General features: G+C 39.0%; 1 protein-coding gene across 1 annotated transcript in view; it reads left to right on the top strand.

Moving 5' to 3' along the window:
- Positions 1-191: 191 nt before the first annotated feature.
- Positions 192-23,436, top strand: part of tmc3 (transmembrane channel like 3) — a 30,657-nt gene continuing 7,412 nt past the window's right edge. The window contains exons 1-16 of the mRNA XM_008292743.1: positions 192-310; positions 2,406-2,552; positions 5,033-5,108; positions 6,422-6,503; positions 6,902-7,008; positions 9,936-10,034; positions 10,369-10,511; positions 12,472-12,619; positions 12,757-12,800; positions 13,417-13,564; positions 14,280-14,389; positions 14,498-14,576; positions 16,652-16,915; positions 17,893-18,021; positions 19,954-20,021; positions 20,326-20,454. Of these exons, the coding sequence (XP_008290965.1) occupies positions 192-310; positions 2,406-2,552; positions 5,033-5,108; positions 6,422-6,503; positions 6,902-7,008; positions 9,936-10,034; positions 10,369-10,511; positions 12,472-12,619; positions 12,757-12,800; positions 13,417-13,564; positions 14,280-14,389; positions 14,498-14,576; positions 16,652-16,915; positions 17,893-18,021; positions 19,954-20,021; positions 20,326-20,454 (1,892 nt within the window). The remainder of the gene's footprint in view (positions 311-2,405; positions 2,553-5,032; positions 5,109-6,421; positions 6,504-6,901; positions 7,009-9,935; positions 10,035-10,368; positions 10,512-12,471; positions 12,620-12,756; positions 12,801-13,416; positions 13,565-14,279; positions 14,390-14,497; positions 14,577-16,651; positions 16,916-17,892; positions 18,022-19,953; positions 20,022-20,325; positions 20,455-23,436) is intronic.

Here is a 23,436-nt window from a genome sequence, read left to right as displayed (position 1 = left end):
GGTGCTGCCCCTTTAAGCAGTCAGTGCAGGCTGTGATTGGACTTAGGGATGAGTGTGTTTCAGTCCTGCGGTGTTGCCCCCGAGTAGCAGGTAGCTCCAGCTCAGACGCTCCAGCAGAGTCAGGCTGAGTGGCAGGCAATGTTCTGATCATTCACACACTGTCACACTGACAAAACTCTGAGCGAGGCAGTATGAGTACAGTGTCTGAGCCTTTGGTTGGGAGCAGCAGGTCTCTGTCTGCAGCCAAGAGACACAAAAGTATCAGGAAAAACTCCAGAAGGATTTATTCTGCCTACCAGGACCACCAAGGGTGAGTCTTACTCTTTTAGTTTTTTTGTTTCTTTGTTTAGTTTTGTTTCATCAGTTTTACTTTTATCAGGACCTTTGGAGAGCCTTTTGTCTCTTTGTGCCTATAAGTCTCTCTCTTCATGACTAATTATCTTTCTGTGTCTTAATTGACATCCTGTAGGTCATACGATTAGTCAGTTACTAAATCTAATCATCAGGGAAAACTTCAAAGAGTTTCCTGTGGGCTGTGTTGCTATACTTCCATCCAGGGACACTCTGTCCTCTCATTTATTTGGTCAAAGATCTTTAATCACGAGTAAAAAAGTCTAAAAAAAACAAACAAAAAACAGCATTTTTTTTACAGAGTTGAATATATATATATATACACACATACATGATCAATTTTGGCATTAGAAAGAAATACATTGCATCTACAAGAAGACAGTTCAACATAGAATCAGTGTGTCTCTCTGGTTTTCATTGTAACTGTATTGTTTTGATTTTAATAACCTGGTGATGATGGATATGGAAATGTTTGCAATGAGCTAATTGTATTCTAATAACGGCAAAAAAATGGTATATAGCAGTTATCTGAAACACATAAAATAACTGATGTTTGTCATTTATTATTTACACAACAGCATCAGAAATGCAAATGGCATCCCTTCCTCACACTCATCTATTTACAAATCATAAATCAGATTAACTCCACTTAAAGGTCTCTTTTTCAAAGCATTATTGATAACAGCAGAGAATACACAAAGGCTGCTAGTAAAATGTACCCACATTTTATTCCAAATGCATGTGAAATGAAATTATGGACAATGTAATGGAAGAACACCGCTACATACAGTATTTCTGTCTGCAGAGAATTACAGCTCGTTCTGTTAATCAACTGATCGCTATCAGGTGATATGATTTGTAATAAAACGACTATACCTGGAATAATCATCCACTCTTTTATGTCCATATCCTCTGCTTTGTGCATGACCCATCAAGTGTGACACACTAAACTGTGGGACTGTTAACTGAAAGTACATTTACTATTACATTTGGTTTGAGGGCAGTACATAGAGCACAAACTCCACACAGAAAATGTAGACATCTTAATAAATTAGATTAAAGACAGTAGATAAGGAGTGACTCCAGGCTGTCAGGATGTCGTCTTGCAGGCAGAGGTGTGCTAACTGACTGTTCTGATACATCAACTAAGCTGCAAGCAGTAAAATTAGGTTCCCATAATTTAGTCATTTAGTTCAGCTTCACACATTACCAGCTACTTGAATTAATTACTAATCAGTGAAATGAAATTAAACATGCTATGGCTGTTCATATTTAAAATGTGTCTGATACAAAACAATCAGTACAAATTGTTGCCTTGTAATGTTTTATTTAGTCTAGTTTGGTTTGCTTTAGGGGCTGCAAGGTGGCGCAGTTGGTAGCACTGTTGCCTCGCAGCAAGAAGGTTGCCGGTTCGCGTCCCGGTGGGGGCACCGGAATCTTTCTGCGTGGAGTTTGCATGTTCTCCCCGTGCAGCGTGGGTTCTCTCCGGGTTCTCCGGGTTCCTCCCACATGGTCCAAAAACATGTTGAGGTTAATTGGTGATTCTAAATTGTCTGTAGGTGTGAATGTGAGTGTGCTTGGTTGTCTGTCTCTCAGTGTAGCCCTGTGATGGACTGGTGACCTGTCCAGGGTGTCCCCTGCCTTCACCCTAAGTCGGCTGGGATAGGCTCCAGCCCCCCCGTGACCCTAGTGAGGATTAGGCGGTGTATAGATGATGGATGGATGGATGGATGGATGGTTGGCTTTAATAAGAAGTAAAATATAAGAGTAAGTCCAACTCGTGAAATCCTGAACATTCTTTCATTCTTTACTATCTTGTTGTCATTTTTGCCTTTGTTGGAGAGTGAATAGTGGAGCAGTAGACAAGCAATGTTGTGTGACAGAGGAGGGTATAACATGCAACACTGGTCCTCCTGTACAGTCACAGCAGGGACGTTGTGTTAATGTGGCACATGCTTTAACCATTCCACTTCCCCTCCATTCTTTTGTTTCTCTATGAAGCAACAGAGGAAGTCAAGGCATTTTTCACTGTGCCCTTGTGTCCTAACCTATAGCTCATCAGATGATGAAGATAAAGAGGATGAGAGAGTGGACAGCAACGACCCAGAGGAGATGTTCCAGAACATTCAGTACCAGAAGGAGATCATCGCCAACATCCGGACCAGGCCTTGGCCAATGAGACGCAAGCTTAAAGTCCTCAAGTACTTTTCTGTTGACTGTTGCTTTTGTGTCTGTGGAGTGGTAGCTGACTCTGTTGCTTCTCGTGTTCTCTTAAAATAACCCAGACAAACATGAAGACTGCAAATGTGAGAAAGACTACTTTCAAGTCAAGTCGTCATGTTGTGTTGCTGAAATAGATCTATAGATAAAAGGAAAAAAAGAAAAAACTATTACCACATCAATTGCAGTAATAAGAACTAACTACTTATCACTGCGGGACAGGTTTTACTGTTTCATTTAGATATTTGGAGAGATGTGTTTATACATATCTTTGTGGCTTTTTAAATATATTTTAGGCCCTACTTTTGTGGTTTATTAGAAAATGACTTGTATAAATAGACTTCAGGTCACATTTACAGTATATGTGACATGCAAAGTTCTACTTAGCCTTTGTGAATTTATTAAGGTAAGTACTTATCTGTCCCATCAAATGTATATAAAGCAAAAAAAAAAACTACAAATCCCACTACCCAACAGGATTTGAAGTGACTTACAAAAATAAATAAACCCTAACCTTATTACACTGAATCTTATTTGATACTAATATGGTCCGGCATGTATGAATGGTTTAGCAGCTAACATTCTACCAGGTGTCCAATAGCCAAAGTAAATGTAATTAAACCTGTGGATGGAGAACGAGCTGACAGAGAGCTACAGCAGATAGAGAGCTTCTAAGATGTGCTGAGTATGTGCCATGGATAACAGGTTTTATATGGGCAGTGTGTTATTACTGCAGAGGTTTTATTACCATCATCAGGGATGGGATGCAAGTCTGCGTTTTTACACCCTCTTTAATCTCCGGCTGAATGTCTGCGATTACTTCCACTGCAACAACAGCTTGTAGTTCCACATCACAAATCAATGATTTTTACCCAGATTGTCAGAAATTTTTTTTTTTTTTAAATGTGGGTTGTTTTTTCACATTTTCACTCAGGCCTATAAATAAACCTGTGTGCATTCTACAGTAATAACACTTGCAGTTGTTTTTCAGAGGGGAGAGTGTGTAAAGTGCACAATGAGTGTCTTCCTCATAGTTAACACATGGCTCATAGCCCTCTGAATTGTCCATTGACAGGATGAGCTGGTTTCACTGTCTTATAGACTATAAAGCTCCAAAATTTATTTTAATGGGACCAGTCTGCTGTGGCTGGTTGTAGAAGGATCAGGGTATTAGTACTGATTTCTGCTATGTTTTAAAAGTGTTTAAAAAGTTTGTCACATGAACAAATAGACACTACAATTGGAGTACACCTTCTATAAAGTCCAGCAACTCACAACTGCTTCTATCTGCAGGACTTTTGCGCCTGTATCATAAGACATCACCTATCCTATTAAACAATGAATTAGCCCAAGCTAAGACAAGTAAGCCATGAAAATATAAGCTACAAAGATAGCGACACAGAGTGAAAAGGGAAAATGCACTAATTACAGAAGTAGGTCTGATGTGGGTGGGTTGCTTTGTAGCTGGGGTCCGTATAGGAAAACAAACCATCTTGCAAAAACGTGTATTTTTTCAAAAATTCTGTATAAAGCAGGTTAGCTGTCTTGATCATGTCTTCCTCTCATCTTATAAAAGTAATAATAAATAAAAAATTAATCAATGAAAATCAGACATTGCTTTTGAACTGTGGTTCAACAGAATTATTTTTCATGAGTTTATTTTTTTTTTTAAATAATTCTGTTAAACCACAGTTCAAAAGCAATGTCTGACTTTCATTGATTAATTTTCATAGAATTTTAATTTATTATTACTTTTGTCAGATTCATGTTATTTCTGTGACCATTGTGGGTTTTTCTTTCATTGACTGAGGGGTACCAACAATTTTGTCCACGTGTGTATGTATAAAGATATTTGTGAAATTTTAAGTTGATCTATCAAATTCTTTCAAAAATAAAATACCAATAAAAATTGCTCGTTGGCCCACTTTTAGCACACTTTTTTTGCACATTGCATTTTGATGCTATATTTGGATGATAATATTAACTATTATAGGTAAAAGCCAGAATTCTTCACAGTGTTTTTCTTGTGACGGTTATTCAGATTCTGCAATATTTGATGAGGAGATCAATAAATCTGATAATGGGTAAGTTGAAGGCTTTTTTTTTTTTTTTTTTCATATTTCAGCTCTTTTTGATCATGGCACAATGAGAAACAACAGTACAAATTTTAGCATTTCATCTCATTCCTGAGATATTGTGCTTCAAACATAGCCTCGAAATGCAAAAAACAAAAACGTGCTAAAATCGGGTAGATGAGCAATTTAAAAAAAAATCTAAATCTCAGAAAGAACTTTTTTTTTTAGCAAGTAAGATGTTTGGGCAGAAGGCCGCAACTAAAACATACATCAAATCAAATATTTATTTTTTTCTTTGTTTGAAGCTTTAATTTTTGGGCAAAAAAACCCCCAGCTTGTTTGGTGTTTCTCCTTAGTGGGGTTTCCCATGTGTGTTTGTTTCCCAGGCAGGCCAGAGAGATTGTTCTAAAGTATGAGGGCCGACTCACCAGAACCAGAGGTTACCAGACTGCAGGAGCTGATGTAGGTACACAGCAACCACTCACCCCCATTGGCAAAGATTTTTTTTCCCCCAATATATACTAGCACTGATCCCAGATTTGAAGTGAATGATAAACTGTTTTTATTCCACTATTAGAAATTTCTCATGTACGGTGTTACATACAAAACAAAAGGGTTCTTTATGGAACTAAAGCACCAAAGTGAGCAGTTGGTAAATGAAGAATATTTTTGTAGATCCATTGAGCAAAAGTGATTTCCCATTAGAAGAGCCAAGGCACATCATGAAGTGAATTTAGATTCCTCAAATCTTCAGAGGCACATAGACAGATTGCAATTTTTATACACAGTTGTTCACGGATCTTATCCACAACAATCAGAAAATACATCTATGGCTGCAACAACTTTGCTACACAAATCTAAAACGACACAAAGTCTCTTCTTTGGCCGTCTTAAGATCTTTTTATCCAGCATGTCCCTGTAGGTAAGTACAGTGAAATATGTGAACAAAACTGTACTGCACAGCTCAGTTCATTCTGTCTGACTGTATGCTGACAAAAGCTTCTCTGTGTGATTTCACTGCACTGCAGCAGCTTGATGATCAGAGCCAGAATAATAAAACATGCTGGATTTCCTTTGTAAAGGGTGCTGAGTTCTGATTTTAAGAAGCTTTGCTCTTCTGTAAGCCAAACACACACACATATAACTTCCTTTACGTTGTCTGTGTTACATACCATATATGCACACACAAAGAGGAAGACAGACGGGCAGAAAGAAAGCTGTGCTGCAATAGTAGAGCAGCATGAGTGAATTTATAGCCTGTTATTACAGCTCAGTTTAATTAAAATGTTCAGGCTGCTTTGGCCCCATTAGAATAAATTGACTTTTAGTGAGCCCGAGTCAGATGATGAGTTATTAATTGTACAGATTGGCTCCCAGTCAATTGAAAACCAGAATTACTGGTCCAGCTGAGCTTAGCTTTATTATTAATTATCATCTCAGTTCTGATTTTAACTTCCATCACATCATAAGATGGGAAATGCTGTATAGTCACATTGTACCAGTTTTCAAATGAACGACATGGGTATGTTCCACCAAATGACATCCTGAGAAATGAAAATTTCATTTAATTTGTGCTTGAAAACACAATCTGTCAAAGTGCAATAACTGAAGTAACGTCATTCACCTGCTATTGTGATGTTAGAACAAAGGCTACTCCTAAGAAACAGGTCTACTTTACTATGAACTCTTGTGGCAAATTGTTGTTACCTAATTGTTGTTGTCAGTATTTTCTTTTCCACAAGTTTCTCAGTGCTCTTTAAATCTCACCTTTGCAGCTTCTGAAGAAAATTTCCCGTCTGCTTTACAACATTGTAGTTCTGTTCATTCCCTGGGAAGTTAGGATCAAGAAAATCGAAAGTGAGTTTGCTCTCCTGAATCGGTCAAAGCAATGCTATCAGTGACGATGCTCACATTTCTTGTTGTTGTTGTTTAATATCAGTACACTAAAAGGACATTGTCATATCAAAGGAAGTATTGGAGTAAACTTTCCTACTCTCAGCTAACCATTTTATTCCTTACTTAGACCTCTATCCATTTTGTTCAGGACAGTTATCCATCACTATAGTCATACTGTTCAGAGCCAGTTATATGATGATAGAGATTATTGAGTGCATAAAGATAAATTACCACTTTTGCTAATATATAATTAATATATTTTTAATGATGATGGTGAACCACTGCATCACTGTTTGAGGATGAAGTGGTGTGTAACATATTATTCAGTCTCAGTCAGATGTTTCCTCTGGCTTGTTCAGGTCACTTTGGGTCAGGCGTGGCCTCCTACTTTATCTTCCTTCGCTGGTTGTTTGGGATCAATATCGTCCTCACCATCATGACTGGAGCCTTCATTGTCCTACCAGAGGTCAGCAAATCTCTCTGTTATGTATACTGTGAATACAAACATTCATATTTATTCATGCCATTCATATGTAAATCATTTATAAGTTGTGATTCAGTTTTATTGTTTTTTTCTTTGGATCCCCTTCTTCATTTCAGCATCTTCCACCCACCATCAATAATGACAATATGGAGTTGGTATTTCTCTGTTCACTATTAAGTAGTATTAAAATAAGTATATAAGTGTTAAAAATAGAATATCATCTTTTAAATCTTGATCTAAATATATACAATAAAATCATACCTACTACTATCAACATTAATGCAGACATTAGCCATTGAACGAGCAACATCCATATTTACTGTGATTCCAGCTTCTCTGTTTTTGCACATATATTTGCCAAGTAGATGATTTATAGCAGACACTGAATGCATGAGCTGGGCCCATACTCTGCTGATGGACACCTCACTCTTAAGTTTCTAATGTTAAAAACAAATCTGAATTATATCAGATCATTGTCTGTACTATTGCCTGGATGCCAGGCTATAGCATCACATGGCGCGGGGTGCAGGAGATGATTCCTCTTCATAACTGTTCACAAGAGCAGAGTGTTATAATCATAAATGCACATTTTCTGCTAATTATTTGTATGATATTCTGTAGTCAGCCTGATAGTTTTAGTGATATTTGTACGATATTCATAATACAACAGAAGTATGTGCACCCCTGTGCAATATCACCTAAATATTAAATGATTCAAAACTGTATTACCCTCCAGTAATCAATAACAGGTAGAGTTTTTCCTCTCTTCAATAATTCAAAACAAACACTTTAGAAAACAATATTGAAAATACAGTGAAGTAAAAACTCAGCGGAGTAGAGCAACCAATCAGCCTAACTCCACAAAAAGGATTTGAAAATAACCTGTGAATACCAGACCTTACTCTGTTTAGGACCCATGGGTTGTATCTACCTGCATGTCTGCATCATGGCTCCACACTGAATTGAAGAACTGCCAGAGGAAATGGAACATCTGATTTTAAATCTTCACAAAGATGGAAAAAAGATAGAGAAAAATCAGTAAGCAACTAAAAATGAGTGGGAACACAGTGGCAGCAGTATATTAGGAGGTAGACCAAGTCATAGTACTACTAATCCGAGCCCAGTGGTCATCCTCCTAAAATGAAGCCAAGAACATTGCTCCAGTGGTACAATCTAGTTCTGGAAAACAGCTTGGTGAGTGCGTCAGACTTGCCACAAGGATTATCAATGGAAATTGGAGTTTCTTTGACAGCTCAGACAGTGAGAAGGAAGGAGAAACCTCTATGGACAGTGCTAAAAAAAAAACAGCCCTGCTTCTCTCCAACACAAAACTGCAAGATTAAAATTGTGAAAAGACGGCTAATGAATATTGGAAGCACATTTTTTTTGTCAAATGTAACCAAGATACATTTGATTGGCTCAGATTGGGTCCAGCTTGTTTGCCATGAACCTGACCAGGGCTCCCACAGTGAATGCATAGTCCTAACAGTGAAGATCAGGGGTGGGAGTGTGATGATAAGGGGCTGCATGAGAGCAAAGGGCGTTGGGAAGATGACATTGATAGATAGCACCATGAATGCCTGTGAATATATCAAAAATACTGGCTAACAAGATAAATTCCAGTTGGAAGAGGCTTGGCAGAAAAGGAATATTCCAGCAGGATAAAGATCCATAGCACACTGCCAAAATGCCAAAAAGACTGTCCAAAGAAGAAAAAACAATGATCTGACCAAGTATGTAGCCTGACTCGAATCCACCACAACACCTTCTGGGTGTTTTAAATAGACATGTAGAGCAACACCACCCCTCCAGCAAAGAGCTACTGAATAAAAGTGTCTAAATCTAAAAAAATAAAAAAAAATCTCAACATCCTTATTAAAGTTATGTTGTATATTTCATATTTATATTACTTGTTGACTTCTCTGTAAATGATTTGTCCATTGGTGCAGATCCTTGGATCCTTTACAACAAAGTACAAACTGCAGACAAGAATGGTGGAAGAAGTGCTACTAGATTTATGTTTGTCAACAACATGCAGACACAAGCAATCTCCCCAGACATGACTTTTCCTGTCATTCTCACTGACAAATTTTATTCATCCATTTATTTATTTTTATACATCTCGCCCTGCCTTCATGATTTGTTGGAACTAATTCTCCATCGTCTTTTCTCATATATCTCACCTTTATCTCGCCTCTCCTTATTGAACCATATTATCCACCATCAAGCATCATGGATGTTCTGCCAGATTTTATGTCTGTGTTTGTTTTGTGCTGTGAATTATTTGACCAGTGATGTCATATAGGGTCAGTACACTTTTTACGCTCTCAGTCACATCTCTTTGTAGAGGGTTGCCTCCTTATCTGGGTAACTCTATAGATACATCATGCTCTGTAATTTAGGCTATCTGTTCCTTACGTTGCACACAATCTAATGTAAGCATTCAGATTGGTCATACCAGAATTTTTGAGAGTTGTGCTAAATGCAGTTCATATTTCTGGAATTACTGTGATTGGGTATTAAGTAAATTTGCGTTGGGATCTCATCAAGTTAAATTTTGGATTGCTTTGAAACTTGAATTTATACCTATGACACCGAGCAAACTTTTTTGAGTTGACCATTAAATGATGTGTTTAGTGAGGTCAGGGTGGTCGGATAGGTCAGCGAAACACCACCTGTTTTGTGTTCCAGTGCTGATTTCTTTGACCAGTGACTGCTGTACTTTCCAAACTGTAACCAAGTGGTTATTATTGTAACCATGATGGCAAAGGTCCCCCGGCCTTGTCAAATCCTGATCTTTACCTAACTCTAACCTAATGAAGTTTCACCTAAACCTCAAAACCATAACCAAATATGTTTGCTGTATAATTATTACAGTGCATTGAATTGATATGTTTGTGTCTAACCAGCTTCTGGCCGGAGCTCCATTTGGAACGACAAGAAGTAAAACTATTCCGAAAGAGCATCTGGCTTCAGCCCAGGACTTGGACACCATCTGGTCTCTCGGGGCAAGGCTTTCTCTCCTTTTACTGTTTTGTCAATAGCACATTACTTACGGACACAATGAACCATTATTTAAACATTACTTTACTGTCTCCCTGACCTCTACTGCAGGGCCAATTTAACTCCTTTCCCTTCCCCACGTATATAAGTTTCGACTTGGAATAATGTAATGGGCCAGTAAAGACATCATTCTTAAATCACTACAGTTACCCTGCATTTTATTCAAGGGAAATAAGGAATCATACTTTAGATATTACTGATTTCTTTTTCATGTCATCTTCATCATCCTGTACTTCCTTGTGTTTTGTGTGAACATCTGTTGTGTTTGACTCTCCACAGGGCTACCTGCAGTACTCTGTGTTATTCTATGGTTACTATGGCAGGGTGAGGAAAATTGGCAGTGCAGGGTACCGGTTGCCCCTTGCCTACTTCCTGGTTGGGATGGCTGTCTTTGCCTACAGTTTCATCATTCTGTTACGAAAGTAATCATTATGCTTTTTACAACTAATGCTGATGTTATAATGAGTCGATAAAATAATGTGATTGTAAGGCTGACCCGATAAAGCCTTCAGAACAGGTCATGACTAGCTCATGCAGTGCAGAGTAAAAAACTACTAATTTTAAGGTGAAAAGCTCTTAAAACAGAACAGTAGATATTCAGAGATCACTAAAATTGCAGCATTTAAGAGATTTTAAAAAAGTAAACTAAAATAATTCATCTGCTTTGAGTGTGACTTTAGGTTTTGTTGACACACAAATTTGTTTTGCTGACAACAACACATCTCCACATTGTTGACTTTTGAGAAAGACTCCCAAACAGAGGAGGCAAGTGTGACTGTATGGTTACACCGTCCATTCATATAATGTTGCTCTGCCTATTTTAAAACTGCTTCACAAAAGAGACATTCACCATAGTAGACATACAGTTATGAGACCATAGCTGATGGGATAAAATGTGCATTGTGATTGAGTATCACTGGCATGTTCCCAGGCAGCAAGTTTGCATCTATCACTGTCTCATAGTATGACAGCTGGTCTGACAATGCTGCTACAGTCTGAATCCCCTCTAGTGTCAACTACAGACAGAAATGCTGCACACCACAGCACATCGAAGAATAACTAGAATACATAGTGACCTACAGGAGTTGTGTGCTTGTACTGAAAGCGGCATCATGCATCCAGTGAGCATATTTCTGTTGAAAAGCATTTAATAATGCTGTGAGCATCAGTGAAACGACATTTAAAACAGGTTCAAAGGTGAATGTTTTTCACCAACCATTTGAAGATAGTGATTGAATGTTTACATTTAGGTAACTATGATTTCTAAAAGTGAAGATTTGCATCCTCTAATGTGAAAATGTTGTCTTATCTTTTTTTTAAGCTTATCTATCAACAAAAAAACAACAATAAAAGATCCAGCAAGGGCAAGCAATAAGAAAAATAATGTTTGAAGCAAGAATCATACCCACAACCTGGTTCTGGCTAATTACACATCAGGTTATGGAGCTAAGCAGCTGGTGTGAAGAAGAAACACACACCACAGTGGTACATTGTTAGAACGACAGAGGGCACATGCTACCTTCAGAGTGGTCAAAGCTGTAACACTTAAATATTTGCACATGCACATTACATCAGGGAGTCTAACTTCTTATTTTACCTGTGCATTATTACTTTGGAGAAATTCTGTTGCAAGAATCAATATGATCTCCTTTTTCAACCTATCACTAAACAATTTATTAAAATGATTAATTGAATTTAGATTTTGTAATTTTGTGTTTTGCCTTCTTTTCAACAAGCTAAAATGTGATTTTGATTTCAAAATCACATTTTAGCTTGAAAATAGATGTAAGTCATTTTAACTGATTGTCACATAGATTTTGACAAGAAATTGACATTGAAATCCCAGCTGGTGCTCACTAGTAAAGATCATCCATCCATTATCTATACACTGCTTTATCCTCACTAGGGTCATGGGGAGCTAGAGTCTATCCCAGCAGGGTTTATACTGGAGAGGTCACCAGTCCATCACAGGGCCACAGAGACAACCAAGCACACTCACATTCACATCTACAGACAATTTAGAATCACCAATCGACATGTTTTTGGACTGTGGGAGGAAGCCGGAGATCCTGCAGAGAACCCATGCTGCAAAGGAAGAACATGCAAACTCCAAGAAAGAAAGATCTGTAGCTAGGAGGCAACCGTGACACTCTTGTTATTGTTTTATATATGCAGATGGTTATATAGCCTGATGATGGAGCCAAAAAAGGTTAAGAATAAAATGATACTGTCACACTGTAAATTCTGCAAGTTCCACAGAAATCTAGTGAAAATTCTCCCTTTAAAACTATTAAACTTCTCAACTAATCACTCTACTAAAAATGCTGCAACGGTATATAATGCATGATTTGATAATATGTCCTAAAAATAATACTCCTGCAGAATGGCCAAGAACTCTCGTCTGAGCCTGGCCAGTGCCTCTGATGAGAACTTTACATTCTGCTGGAGAGTTTTCTGTGCCTGGGATTATCTGATAGGAAACCCAGAGGCTGCAGAGAGCAAAGGAGCTGCTATTGTCAACAACATCAGGGTCAGAGACACAACGAACAGACTCACTGAATTATACACATCACTTTTTGTTATTAAATTCAACGTATCTCTAACACATGCACAGAATATTACAGATCAGAAATTAAACAAATGTTTGTTTTGGGTTTTTCTGCACAGGAAGCCATTGTTGAGGAGCAGGAAAAGAAGAAGGATACCAGTCTGTAAGCATCTGTTTTCTGTGTGTCTTGTGTTTTTATGTGTTCTGTGCATGTCCTTGATTAGGATTCTTCTAGTTAAGTCTGCTGAAACCACCAAAGTCCATCAACTTCTGCTATTAATATCAGATCCAGCTGATTTAGAACATCCAGTTTGTGAAATTTCTGCAGTTTATATGTTTGTGACAAAGCAACTGACAGTAAATCACTGGACATGACTGGACACCCAGAAGGTATTAACATGAGATCAATGAGTGCTTTGCAGTCCCTTCCCTTATCTCAGCCTCACTGGTTATGGTACTGATGTCATCCTCCACTCCATCATACAGGTATCAGTACCTGCAATTAGAGAAATCTGTTGTAAAAGTATATTCCACCAATTTTTTAAAGCTTTGTTCTAGCAGGTTAGCAATATCGCTGTCATTTTGACTGGTATTTATGTTATAGAGATCCTGAATAAATAATCTGACTTATCTAGTCCAGACGGTGTTGTTGGTATATTTAATTTACATGCCAGAGAGTCCAGCTCTAACACTAATAAATGTTAAAACAGCTTGCTATACGTAGGGCCTGGCTACACTTCATCTACCAGTGAGTGAACTCTGTGGGTCTGTTTTTTCAGGGCAGTTCTGATCAGTCTACGTATCTTAGCCAACATCCTGGTGCTGCTGTCTCTAGCCGGCAGCATCTACATCATCTACTTTGTGGTGGACCGTTCTCAGAAACTAGAGCAGGAAAAGCCGGAGCTGACGCTGTGGGAGAAAAATGAGGTATAGTAGCAAAACAGACGTCATCATTCTCATCATCATTAGTTTGATTAGATTATCCAACATGCAATACAGTTATAAAAGGACAAATGAAAGCGGAGACCTGAGGTAGATCCAGTGGGAGATGGCTACTGAATGTCAATATCCATCCGTCAGTGACAGCTCATCACTTCAGCAATTTAGTCTCCTTAAAACTGTTCTGCTTTTCAACTAGCTTGATGATTCAGCGACCAGTTCTGCATGAAAATATGATATAGTCTGTAAGTCATGTACTTTTTCCATGATGACAACCAGCAAACAGGGCGAAGGCATAGGGGTGTTCGGTGGTGCTGGATGGGGACATTGGCAGCAGATCTTCTGGTTCCTGTGAGTTGTAGGGTGAGGCTTTGATGGGTCAGGGTTCTTCTGATGTACCCCGCCAGTTGATCAGAAGGGAATCTAGAACATTTGAAAGTCAGGTCAATGCCTTTGGCTCTTTGATGCGTTCCTTGAGCTGTTCTTGAACAGTTTACGGGGTATGGTAGTGCACATTGTCCTGCTGGGGGAGGCTGCTGTTGTTGGGACGTGCTGTTGCCATGGACATTTACTGATGATTCACAGACAGAGGGAAATGTTTGTCATATTGTGTAATAATTTTCAGCTGAAATCTTTTTTTCTCAAAAAGAACTTTACCATGTACCCACTACGTCAGCAATGTTTGTGTCCTCTCTGCCTCTAGGTGAGTGTGGTGGTTTCCCTCATCACCATGATTGCACCGTCTGCCTTTGAGTTGGTGGCTCAGCTGGAGATGTACCACCCACGAACCTCGCTGCGATTCCAGCTGGCCAGGTGCTCTATCACTCAGCAACAGCTTCACAATGCAGCATTATTGACATACTGTATGATACATCACAGGCCTTTCTGCACACTAACAATGCCATAATTGTGTTTTCACAGAGTGCTTGTTTTATACCTGGGGAATCTCTATAGCCTCATTATTGCCCTCCTTGATAAGGTCAACAGTATGAGCTCTGCTGTGAGTATAGAAACTACTCACTCTGTGACTGTATCATAAACATTAGGTCAAGTAATGCAGCAACATGAGGCATCACATGTTGTCACAAACAGTTAAAACTGCACGTTAGAGTTAGTTCACTCAAATTTTTAAAAACCTACATTGTCTCAGTTATTTCAAGTGGTGTTTGGCTACAGAGACAGTTTTAGTTTGATGTCACAAAGTTTGGAGATAAGTGGCTTTGGTTGTTGGGGTGGAATTTCCTTTTTGCTCATAAAGAATGAAATGTTTCTTTAGACATAATCATCAGACCTCACTGAGTTTGTCATGGAACTGTATCTGGTAGCAAGTGTACAAACTGTCTACATGGTATAGTAATAGCATTTGCAAGTGGGAAAAGTTTATTTTGTGATTTGAGTGAATAGACTCTTTAACCACATCATTCAGGTCTGGTGGTAAAGAAAAGAAGACCACCACAGAGCTTTTTCACAGCAGATATTTTGACTTTCTGTCGTAGGGAAATGCACCAGTAATGATGGTTGCGTTCCACTTTTGTGTATGATTCACTGTCATGGTTTACTGGAACATTTAATGGAACCAAGACACTATTAGTGCTTTCATCCATGTCATCCTCAACAGTGGACAATTTTTCACATTTGAACTAAAATTATATTCATCACAACTATCACTTGGAAAAGACAGGGGACAGCCTGTCCTTATAAATATTTGTTACCCTAAATAGTTACATTATAAATCCAAAAATGGTGCATGGGGAGAGCATGCAAACTCCACGCAGAAAGATTCCGGTGCCCCCACCGGGACGCGAACCAGCAACCTTCTTGCTGCGGGTCGCCAGTCTGTATTATGATATTTTTCAGCATTGCAGAGCTACAGTTAGGACAAGCTGTTCATAAAGTAGCAGTGAGGAATGGTCAGCCAGATTTTGTCCTTCAAANACGCAGAAAGATTCCGGTGCCCCCACCGGGACGCGAACCGGCAACCTTCTTGCTGCGAGGCAACAGTGCTACCAACTGCGCCACCCTGCAGCCCTCAATTTTTCACATTTGAACTAAAATTATATTCATCACAACTATCACTTGGAAAAGACAGGGGACAACCTGTCTTTATTAATATTTGTTACCCTAAGTAGTTACATTATAAATCCAAAAAATGGTGGATAATGGTGACACTGTGGCTGTTACTAGTGGAACATCTCTTAAAACCTTTTCTTCTTCAAGAAACATTCAAGTACAACAATATTCTGTGGTTAACTGTCGTGTGGAAGGACTTTAATCAAAGTTAAATCCATTTGAGTCAAAATGTAACGTCCACAGTAGAGGATGTCATGCGTCAGTCTTTATATTCTGCTCATCAGGGCCCTGTCAATATAATGAAAAACATTTGCTATTGTGATATAAATATTGTCTAATAACAAAAAATAAATAAAAAATAGTTTGTAAATTATTGTGCACAGAGCACAGTAGAAAAAATTAAGTAATAAACTGAGGAGGTCTGGGCTTTTGTTTGTTTGTTTGTTTTTGGTTCCTTCCCACCGTTGCCAACCACTTGCTCAAAAGGAGTCCTAATGGAACTTCAGATTGTTGGGTTCCATCCATCCATTATCTATACACCGTTTTATCCTCACTAGGGTCATGGTGGGCTGGAGCCTATCCCAGCTGACTTAGGGTGAAGGCAGGGGACACCCTGGACAGGTCACCAGTCTATATTATGATATTTTTCAGCATTGCAGAGCTACAGTTAGGACAGCTGTTCATAAAAGCAGCAGTGGGGAATGGTCAGCCAGATTGTGTCCTTCAAATGCACTTAATAATTGCTCAAAAATGTGTCTTATTGACACAGTGTTTTATGTAAATAAATGACATACTGGAACTAAGAAAGTAAACAAAGACTGGAAAACAGAGTAAACTGTTTCCTATTGTTTTTTTAAGCTTAGATAGGCTAATGATGTCATACGTTAAACTGTTCCTTTGGCATCACAAAGTAACTTTTACATCCTTATATGATTATCAGTCACCCATTTAGGAACAGTATAGCACATAGCTGGCTGGACTGATTGTATTTTATTTGACTTCCAGGTCCAAGTAAGTCCGAGTAACTGGACTGACTCTAGCGCCTACTTGGCCACCATATCTCAACCTGAAGGTGACAGCCTCTCCACCCTGGTGTCAGAGATCTCTGTCTTTGAGCATCACAACAGTACCATAGCAACCATCGCCACAGTTCTGTATGTTACCAACAGCAACAGGAGCAGCTCAGCGACCGTCTCCAACCAGACAGTTCTGTTTGAGAAGAACGCCCGCTCTCAGCAGGACCAGTGCTGGGAGACCTACGTTGGACAGGTTTTACCTTCTGATTGGCGTACACTTTATAGTTGTACGACATACTTTTCTTGACATTCCTCTAGTTCAGGGGTGGGTAATCCTGGTCCTCGAGGGCCACAATCCTGCATGTTTTAGATGTTTCCCTCTTCCAACACACCTGATTCATATGATCAGCTCATCATCAAGTTCTGCAGAAGCCTGATAACAATCCTGATCATTTGGATCAGGTGTGTTGGAAGAAGGAAACATCTAAAACATTCAGGATTGTGGCCCTCGAGGACCAGGATTACCCACCCCTGCTGTAGTTGGATGAGATCCAGTTCAAAAACCCAAGTTTATGCTGAGAACACATTTATAATACAGATGAAGGACTATGTCTTAAAATTGCTCAATTTAGAATTAGAAAATATCCAATTTTCTGCATTTGAGTTTATACTGTCTTTCTTTCTTGCATTCTGAATTGTACATTTTTAAAAAAACACACAAAAAAACAGTTTCAGTAGTTTTAAAGAATTTCATATAAAACATAGGTCAGCATTAGAGACACTGAACACTATCATAAACTGTAGTTGTCACAAATCAGAATACAGATTACAAGTATTGGCTAAATATCAGAAAACACAAAGTATAGCGCATTTATCCACCTGGTATTTGGTCCATGCCTAAAGTATTGGACAGACTCATGTATTTATCAGATGATTGTCAGGAATCACTAAAGATATCATTCATCATGAGGGGAACATTAATGTCTTTACAGGATTCCATGATAATCCACCCATTAATCACCAAAATATATACATGAAGGTATCTATGCCTTCCTTTTAACAGTAACTACAAGAGTAAGCTACTAGAACTCTAAAAACATGTACCCATTATGTAACCCACTGATGTGCAAATGAGCAAGTTATAGCCCTGTTTCAGTGATGAATAATTAAATGGACAGTATTTGTGTATATGCATAATGTATTTAAAGGTGTGTGTCAACATGTCTCCAGGAGATGCTGAAGCTGTCCATCATTGACATGATCTTCACAGTGGCCAGCATCTTGCTCATCGACTTCATCAGAGGTCTGGTGGTTCGCTACCTAAGTGACTGCTGCTGCTGGGATTTAGAGAGCAAGTTTGTAAGTATGTTTGTTTGTGTTTCAAACCTGGTTGCTTGGCCACTGCTGCAGTATGAAGTATGAAAAATCAGCCCTTAAAGATTCCTAAACACTGTCTTCAATCCTTTTAAATGTGGATCAAACCATTTTCCATGTGTACAATAGAACATTCTTCACATATGCAGTTCTGTCTGAGCCAGCTTGTTCCAATATTGAAGCCGTAACATGCAACATGACATAATAGCGACGGGGATGCATGAATGGAGATGTAGGGAAACTCAGGAGGTTTGGAGTGACAAGACAGTCAGTACAACCAGAACTAAATGAATGTGTGGGTACGTGTCACTATCACCAAGCCCAACTGAGATTGGAAAAGTGTTTTTTACTTCCGCTGTATCAAAACTGTAAACTAAGTAGATTACAGCATTTTAACGATATGTTGGTGACACTGATGTTATTTAACTCGTTCTAAAAATGTCTTAACTGCAGTTCTCCCAATGTGATGCAACAGACATGATGAGCTAATTTAGACATAGTTGGACTCTTCACAGAATGGAAGCATGCTCAGAAACCTTTGGAAAATGGCTGCAGGTTGTGTTTAAGATCCCAGTACAAGGACCTTCACCTCAGGGTAGAAAGATTTAACAACAAATGTGTTTGTGATTCTGGCTGAGGTCCTTTTGTGACCGCTTCTTCTCATTCAGCAGCACTTTTGTACAGGTGCTAAAACATTTCCTACACTAAGGCTGCTCTGGGTCAAATTTAACCTAAACTAATATAATGGATTTTAGATCCTCCAGTTGGATTTAAATCAAGGAAAATCGTGGTTTTAGTAAATCTTGAAACAGTAAAACTATACATGTCATGTCTGTGTGTATTTTTTATGGGACAGTAGTGACAGAGTTCAGTAGGAATCTGTAAAAGAGTAAAACCGCTGAGGGGTGATCTTATAGGCTGCACATGAGAAACAGACGTCACACTGAGGTCAGAAGATGCCTTGACGCAGTCCTGAGATCTGCACAAACACCTGCAAAATAACAAAATAATCTAAAACAAAGAAATTAGAATCCATTAATTCCGAGCTTACGGAGGTCAAAACAGAGATCAAATAAAGGTTGTTGGGGCCATAAGATTGTAAAGGTACCTGAGCTGCTATTTCGGTGACTGAGGTTATAGCAGCAGGATTTATGGTGCAAGAGGCCATTCATCTGATCTTTCAAAATGAGGAAGCACAAAGTGATTTGGAGGAGAATGTGTCTGGGCAGGAGGAAAACACGGAGGAAAGGTCTGATGACAGTCCCTCTCATGAAAATGACTCTGAGGAAGAGGAGCAGGCAGCGAGGCAGACACTTATGGTGAAGAACAACACAATCAGCCGGACCTACTTCCACATCCTGTGGCAGGCAGCAGAACATGTCTTTCAAATGACGCACAAGACTAGCTGCTTCCCATGCTATTCAGTTTCATTTAAATCATTAGGGCTGTTATTCTTGCATTATATTCTCCAGTCTTAGGTATAGTAGGACTTAATATTCTGTGACAGTAAGTATTTTTCCTTCAAAAACCAGTGGTGTGAAATCTAAAGAAATAAAAAATAAATTAAAAAATTCTTCCTGGCATGTAAAACATTAAGTAAGAAACAATAATCTTTTTATTAATGTCAGATAGACTATTTTTAGTTCAAAATTTGGTATTGACTCTTGTTATGAGGGAATTCCTGGATCAGTCAAATGGACATGGATCATACTGTGAAGGCAAAGAATGTGAGCTGTATGTAAGTGTTAAATAATGGTTTCTGTCTCTGATAGTTGTTGTTTTTTAAACAAAGTTCAGCTAACTTCTCCCTTACTTACAAATCCAGAAAACTGAGATGTGGTAATATTTTTCAATATTTTTCATTTATAAAATGTAACAAAACACTGCATTCATGTTTTGTTTTCTGTCTTTTCTCAGCCTGAATATGGAGAATTCAAAATAGCTGAGAATGTCTTGCACTTAATTTATAACCAAGGAATGATCTGGTAAGTCTGAGAAACTGTTTCAAATTCCAGTAACGTAAGATTAACTCAGAGCCTAATAGTGTGGCTAGTGCTGACCAGTGTCCATGACCCTGTTTAAAGGGATGTGACCTTCTATAATATCTCCATTACCACTCTGTGCCTGACTTGACCGTATTTTCTCAACTAATTTCGGAAACGTCGCCTTGCGGCAATAAACATAATGAAGTGAAACCGTGAAGCACTGAATGTAATGTCTTTTATATGGGGTGTGACCTCAATGTGTGAGTGTGTGTGTACTACTGACCTGTCTCTTTCTTTCATTCAGGATGGGAGCGTTTTTCTCTCCCTGTCTTCCTGCATTCAATGTGTTGAAGCTTATCGGTCTGATGTATCTGAGGAGCTGGGCCGTTCTCACCTGTAATGTTCCACATCAGCAGGTCTTCCGAGCTTCCAGGTCACACACACACACGCACACACACACACACACACACACTGTACTACACGAGCTATGATCACTCATTGGTACAAGCAGTCCAGAAACTTTTCCTGATCCTTTCAGCTGCACTGGTGCTCACAATGAACAGTGAGTTCTTCTTTCTCAGGAGAACTGCAACACTTTGTGTTTGTATGATTTCTGCTAATGATATATTTCTGTTTGCAAAAAGGACATGCACACTCCTGCTACCACCCATCCTTTCTTTTCAACTTTTTGGAAAAAGTCAGACAGGCAACATGTGCTTTACTGTGTTCACCTTAACTGTGGCATCTACCTTAAGCCTCATCCACATCCAGCTACACCTGCTGCCTGCATCCAGCTGCTGCACACGAAGTGCATCCAAACCACAGTATAGCTACTACAACAACAAAACAGGATTACTACGTTAGATTATCTGACAGTATTAAACTGCTCTGTTACGCTACAGGTCCACATTTTTGGTGTCGCAACATGTGCAGCACCTATTGGACGAGCCATGCTTTGCCTTCAGACTAGATGAGAGTTAGCGTAGATATGCTCATCCAAAAAAGGTTGTGGTGACTTAACATTGCTGGTGGAGCCTAACATTAGTCAGTATGATGGAATGCCATGTTCATTTCCATGAAGTTCTGTTCAATCCAATATGTTCTTGCAATGCAATCAACTTAATGAATTCGATACATTAATATATTAGTGGCAAAGCTGTTGTAGCACAAAGTACAGTTACATTAGCTTCCATCCATCCATTATCTATACACCGCTTAATCCTCACTAGGGTTGAGGGGGGGGCTGGGAGTCTATCCCAGATGACATAGGGTGAAGGCAGAGGACACCCTGGACAGGTCGCCAGTCTATCACAGGGCCACACTTAGAGACAGACAACCAAGCACACTCACATTCACACCTACGGACAATTTAGAATCACCAATTAACCTCAACATGCTTTTGGACTGTGTGGGAGGAAGCCGGAGAACCCGGAGAGAACCCACGCTGCACGGAGAGAACATGCAAACTCCACGCAGAAAGATTCCGGTGCCCCCACCGGGACGTGAACCGGCAACCTTCTTGCTGCGAGGCAACAGTGCTGCCACCCTGCAGCCCAGTTACATTAGCTTAAAGGATAGAAATATTTAAACAAACAAAAAAGTCACTGTCTTCACCAAAATGATCTCAAAGCTCCAAATGCATGAGAAAAAATGAAGGAGCAATAAAGTGACATGAGAAAAATTCCCTGAAAAGCAAACAATCTGATTTTTTGTATGACCAGAAGAATCAAAAACAACCTGCTGAATACTGTCCCTTGTGACCGATATATTACTACATGTGTAATTCGATGATTGTTAAAACTGAAGCATTGAGGCCTCAGCAGCATTTAAATGAATCTTACTGAGGTTGAGCTGATCTTTACTACTGCATATGCCTTTGTAGTACAGTGGTCCCCAATCCTGGGGTCTGTCCCCTCCTGAGGGTCACCAGATACATCTGTGTGGTCATGGGATCATTGGTCATTTTGTTTCATTTTGTGTTTGTGTCATTTTGAACATTTTTGTGTCATTTCAAGCTATTTTGAGTCTTATCAAGGTGTTTGTATCATTTCATGTCATTTTGTGTCTCCTGGAGTCATTTTGTGTCTCGTTGTGGTTGTTTTGTGTCCTGGTAGGTGTTTTATGTACATTAGTGGTCACTCTGTGTCTTGATTTACTGTCCAGTCTGTATAACAAATATGGTACTGTGTCACTTTGGTGCATATGTCTGAATGAAGCCATGAGGAACATTACCTTAACCTACATCTCAATGACAGAATGCCGCCACTGTGACAGACTGATACAGCAGCAGCGTTACATGTTCGTGTCTGAAAAGGCCTTTGTAGTACAATTTCTATAAGAAGAAAAACACCTCAAATTTACTCAGCTAAGTGCCCCGTGATTGTACTCCTGTATTGCCATGTGGGATTGTGTGTGCTTTACAGAAACAAATGACAAGAGTCTGGATCACAATACGTTTGAATTTGATGATATTGCCTCGTAACTGGGGTCCTACAGACTGAGGACCCCACAAAAGACCCACAAAAAGTAGAACATCTCGTGTAACATACAATTGTTCCAACAACTCATCTATTACAAGTAGTAAAATGTCTCAGATGCCAGCCTGTCAAGCTTTATAAAAGCAAATTTGATTTGTTTTTTCTTTCAAGTACCCTCAGTGTAGGGTTTCATATGCTGAAATACAAAGTTCCTTAAAATCTTAAAATGTGATTGGAATTCTCAAAGTATGACACTATTTTAAGATGCTTCACATGAGGGAAAAATCCCCTTAGTTAAGACATGAACATCTTAAAACAAACCTGAAATCTAAAAATTCTGTCTGCTTCTTGCACTGAATCTTTAAGTCATTATAAACAAGCAAAGACACTCTGCACAACTCAGGACTGTTGGTGCTATCCGGTCTGTAGAAGACTGTAGTTAGTGTAGAGCTTTGTTCTTGTCCTTCTGTGTCGTACTTGACCAAGAAAACTTTGTTTGTGTCTCTTGGAGAAAGCTGTTGCTGATCACTGTCAGACTAACTGGATGCCGGGACGGACTGATTCTGTTCTATTTATACTGTTGGTTGACGACAAGAATGTCAGAAGGTGACGTCACAGTTGTGCCTGGTTGATGATATTATTTCACAATGTCACACTTGTGCCTTGTATGTAGCTTCCTAGCAACAGAGCTACGTTTATTTTTGTGATATAGCTGCTACTATGTGATTCCCACGGCACACTTGTTAGCTTTCTAGCTATCGAGCTTATCTGACTATCTGTTATGCAAAGTGGCAGGTATATTGCTTTGCAGAAATCAGAATTAGAAAAATTTATAGAAAATACTTTGCTTCAGTGGTGAAATACTCAGGAGTTTCTGCTTCCATAAAAAGTACCAGTACAACCGTCAAAAACTGCAGTGAAAGATCTGAGCTCAGAAT

Source organism: Stegastes partitus, unplaced genomic scaffold, assembly GCF_000690725.1.
Source record: "Stegastes partitus isolate 25-593 unplaced genomic scaffold, Stegastes_partitus-1.0.2 Scaffold828, whole genome shotgun sequence".
NCBI lineage: Eukaryota > Metazoa > Chordata > Actinopteri > Pomacentridae > Stegastes > Stegastes partitus.
Note: the sequence above shows the minus strand (reverse complement) of the source record. Positions and strands in the feature narration are given on the sequence as shown.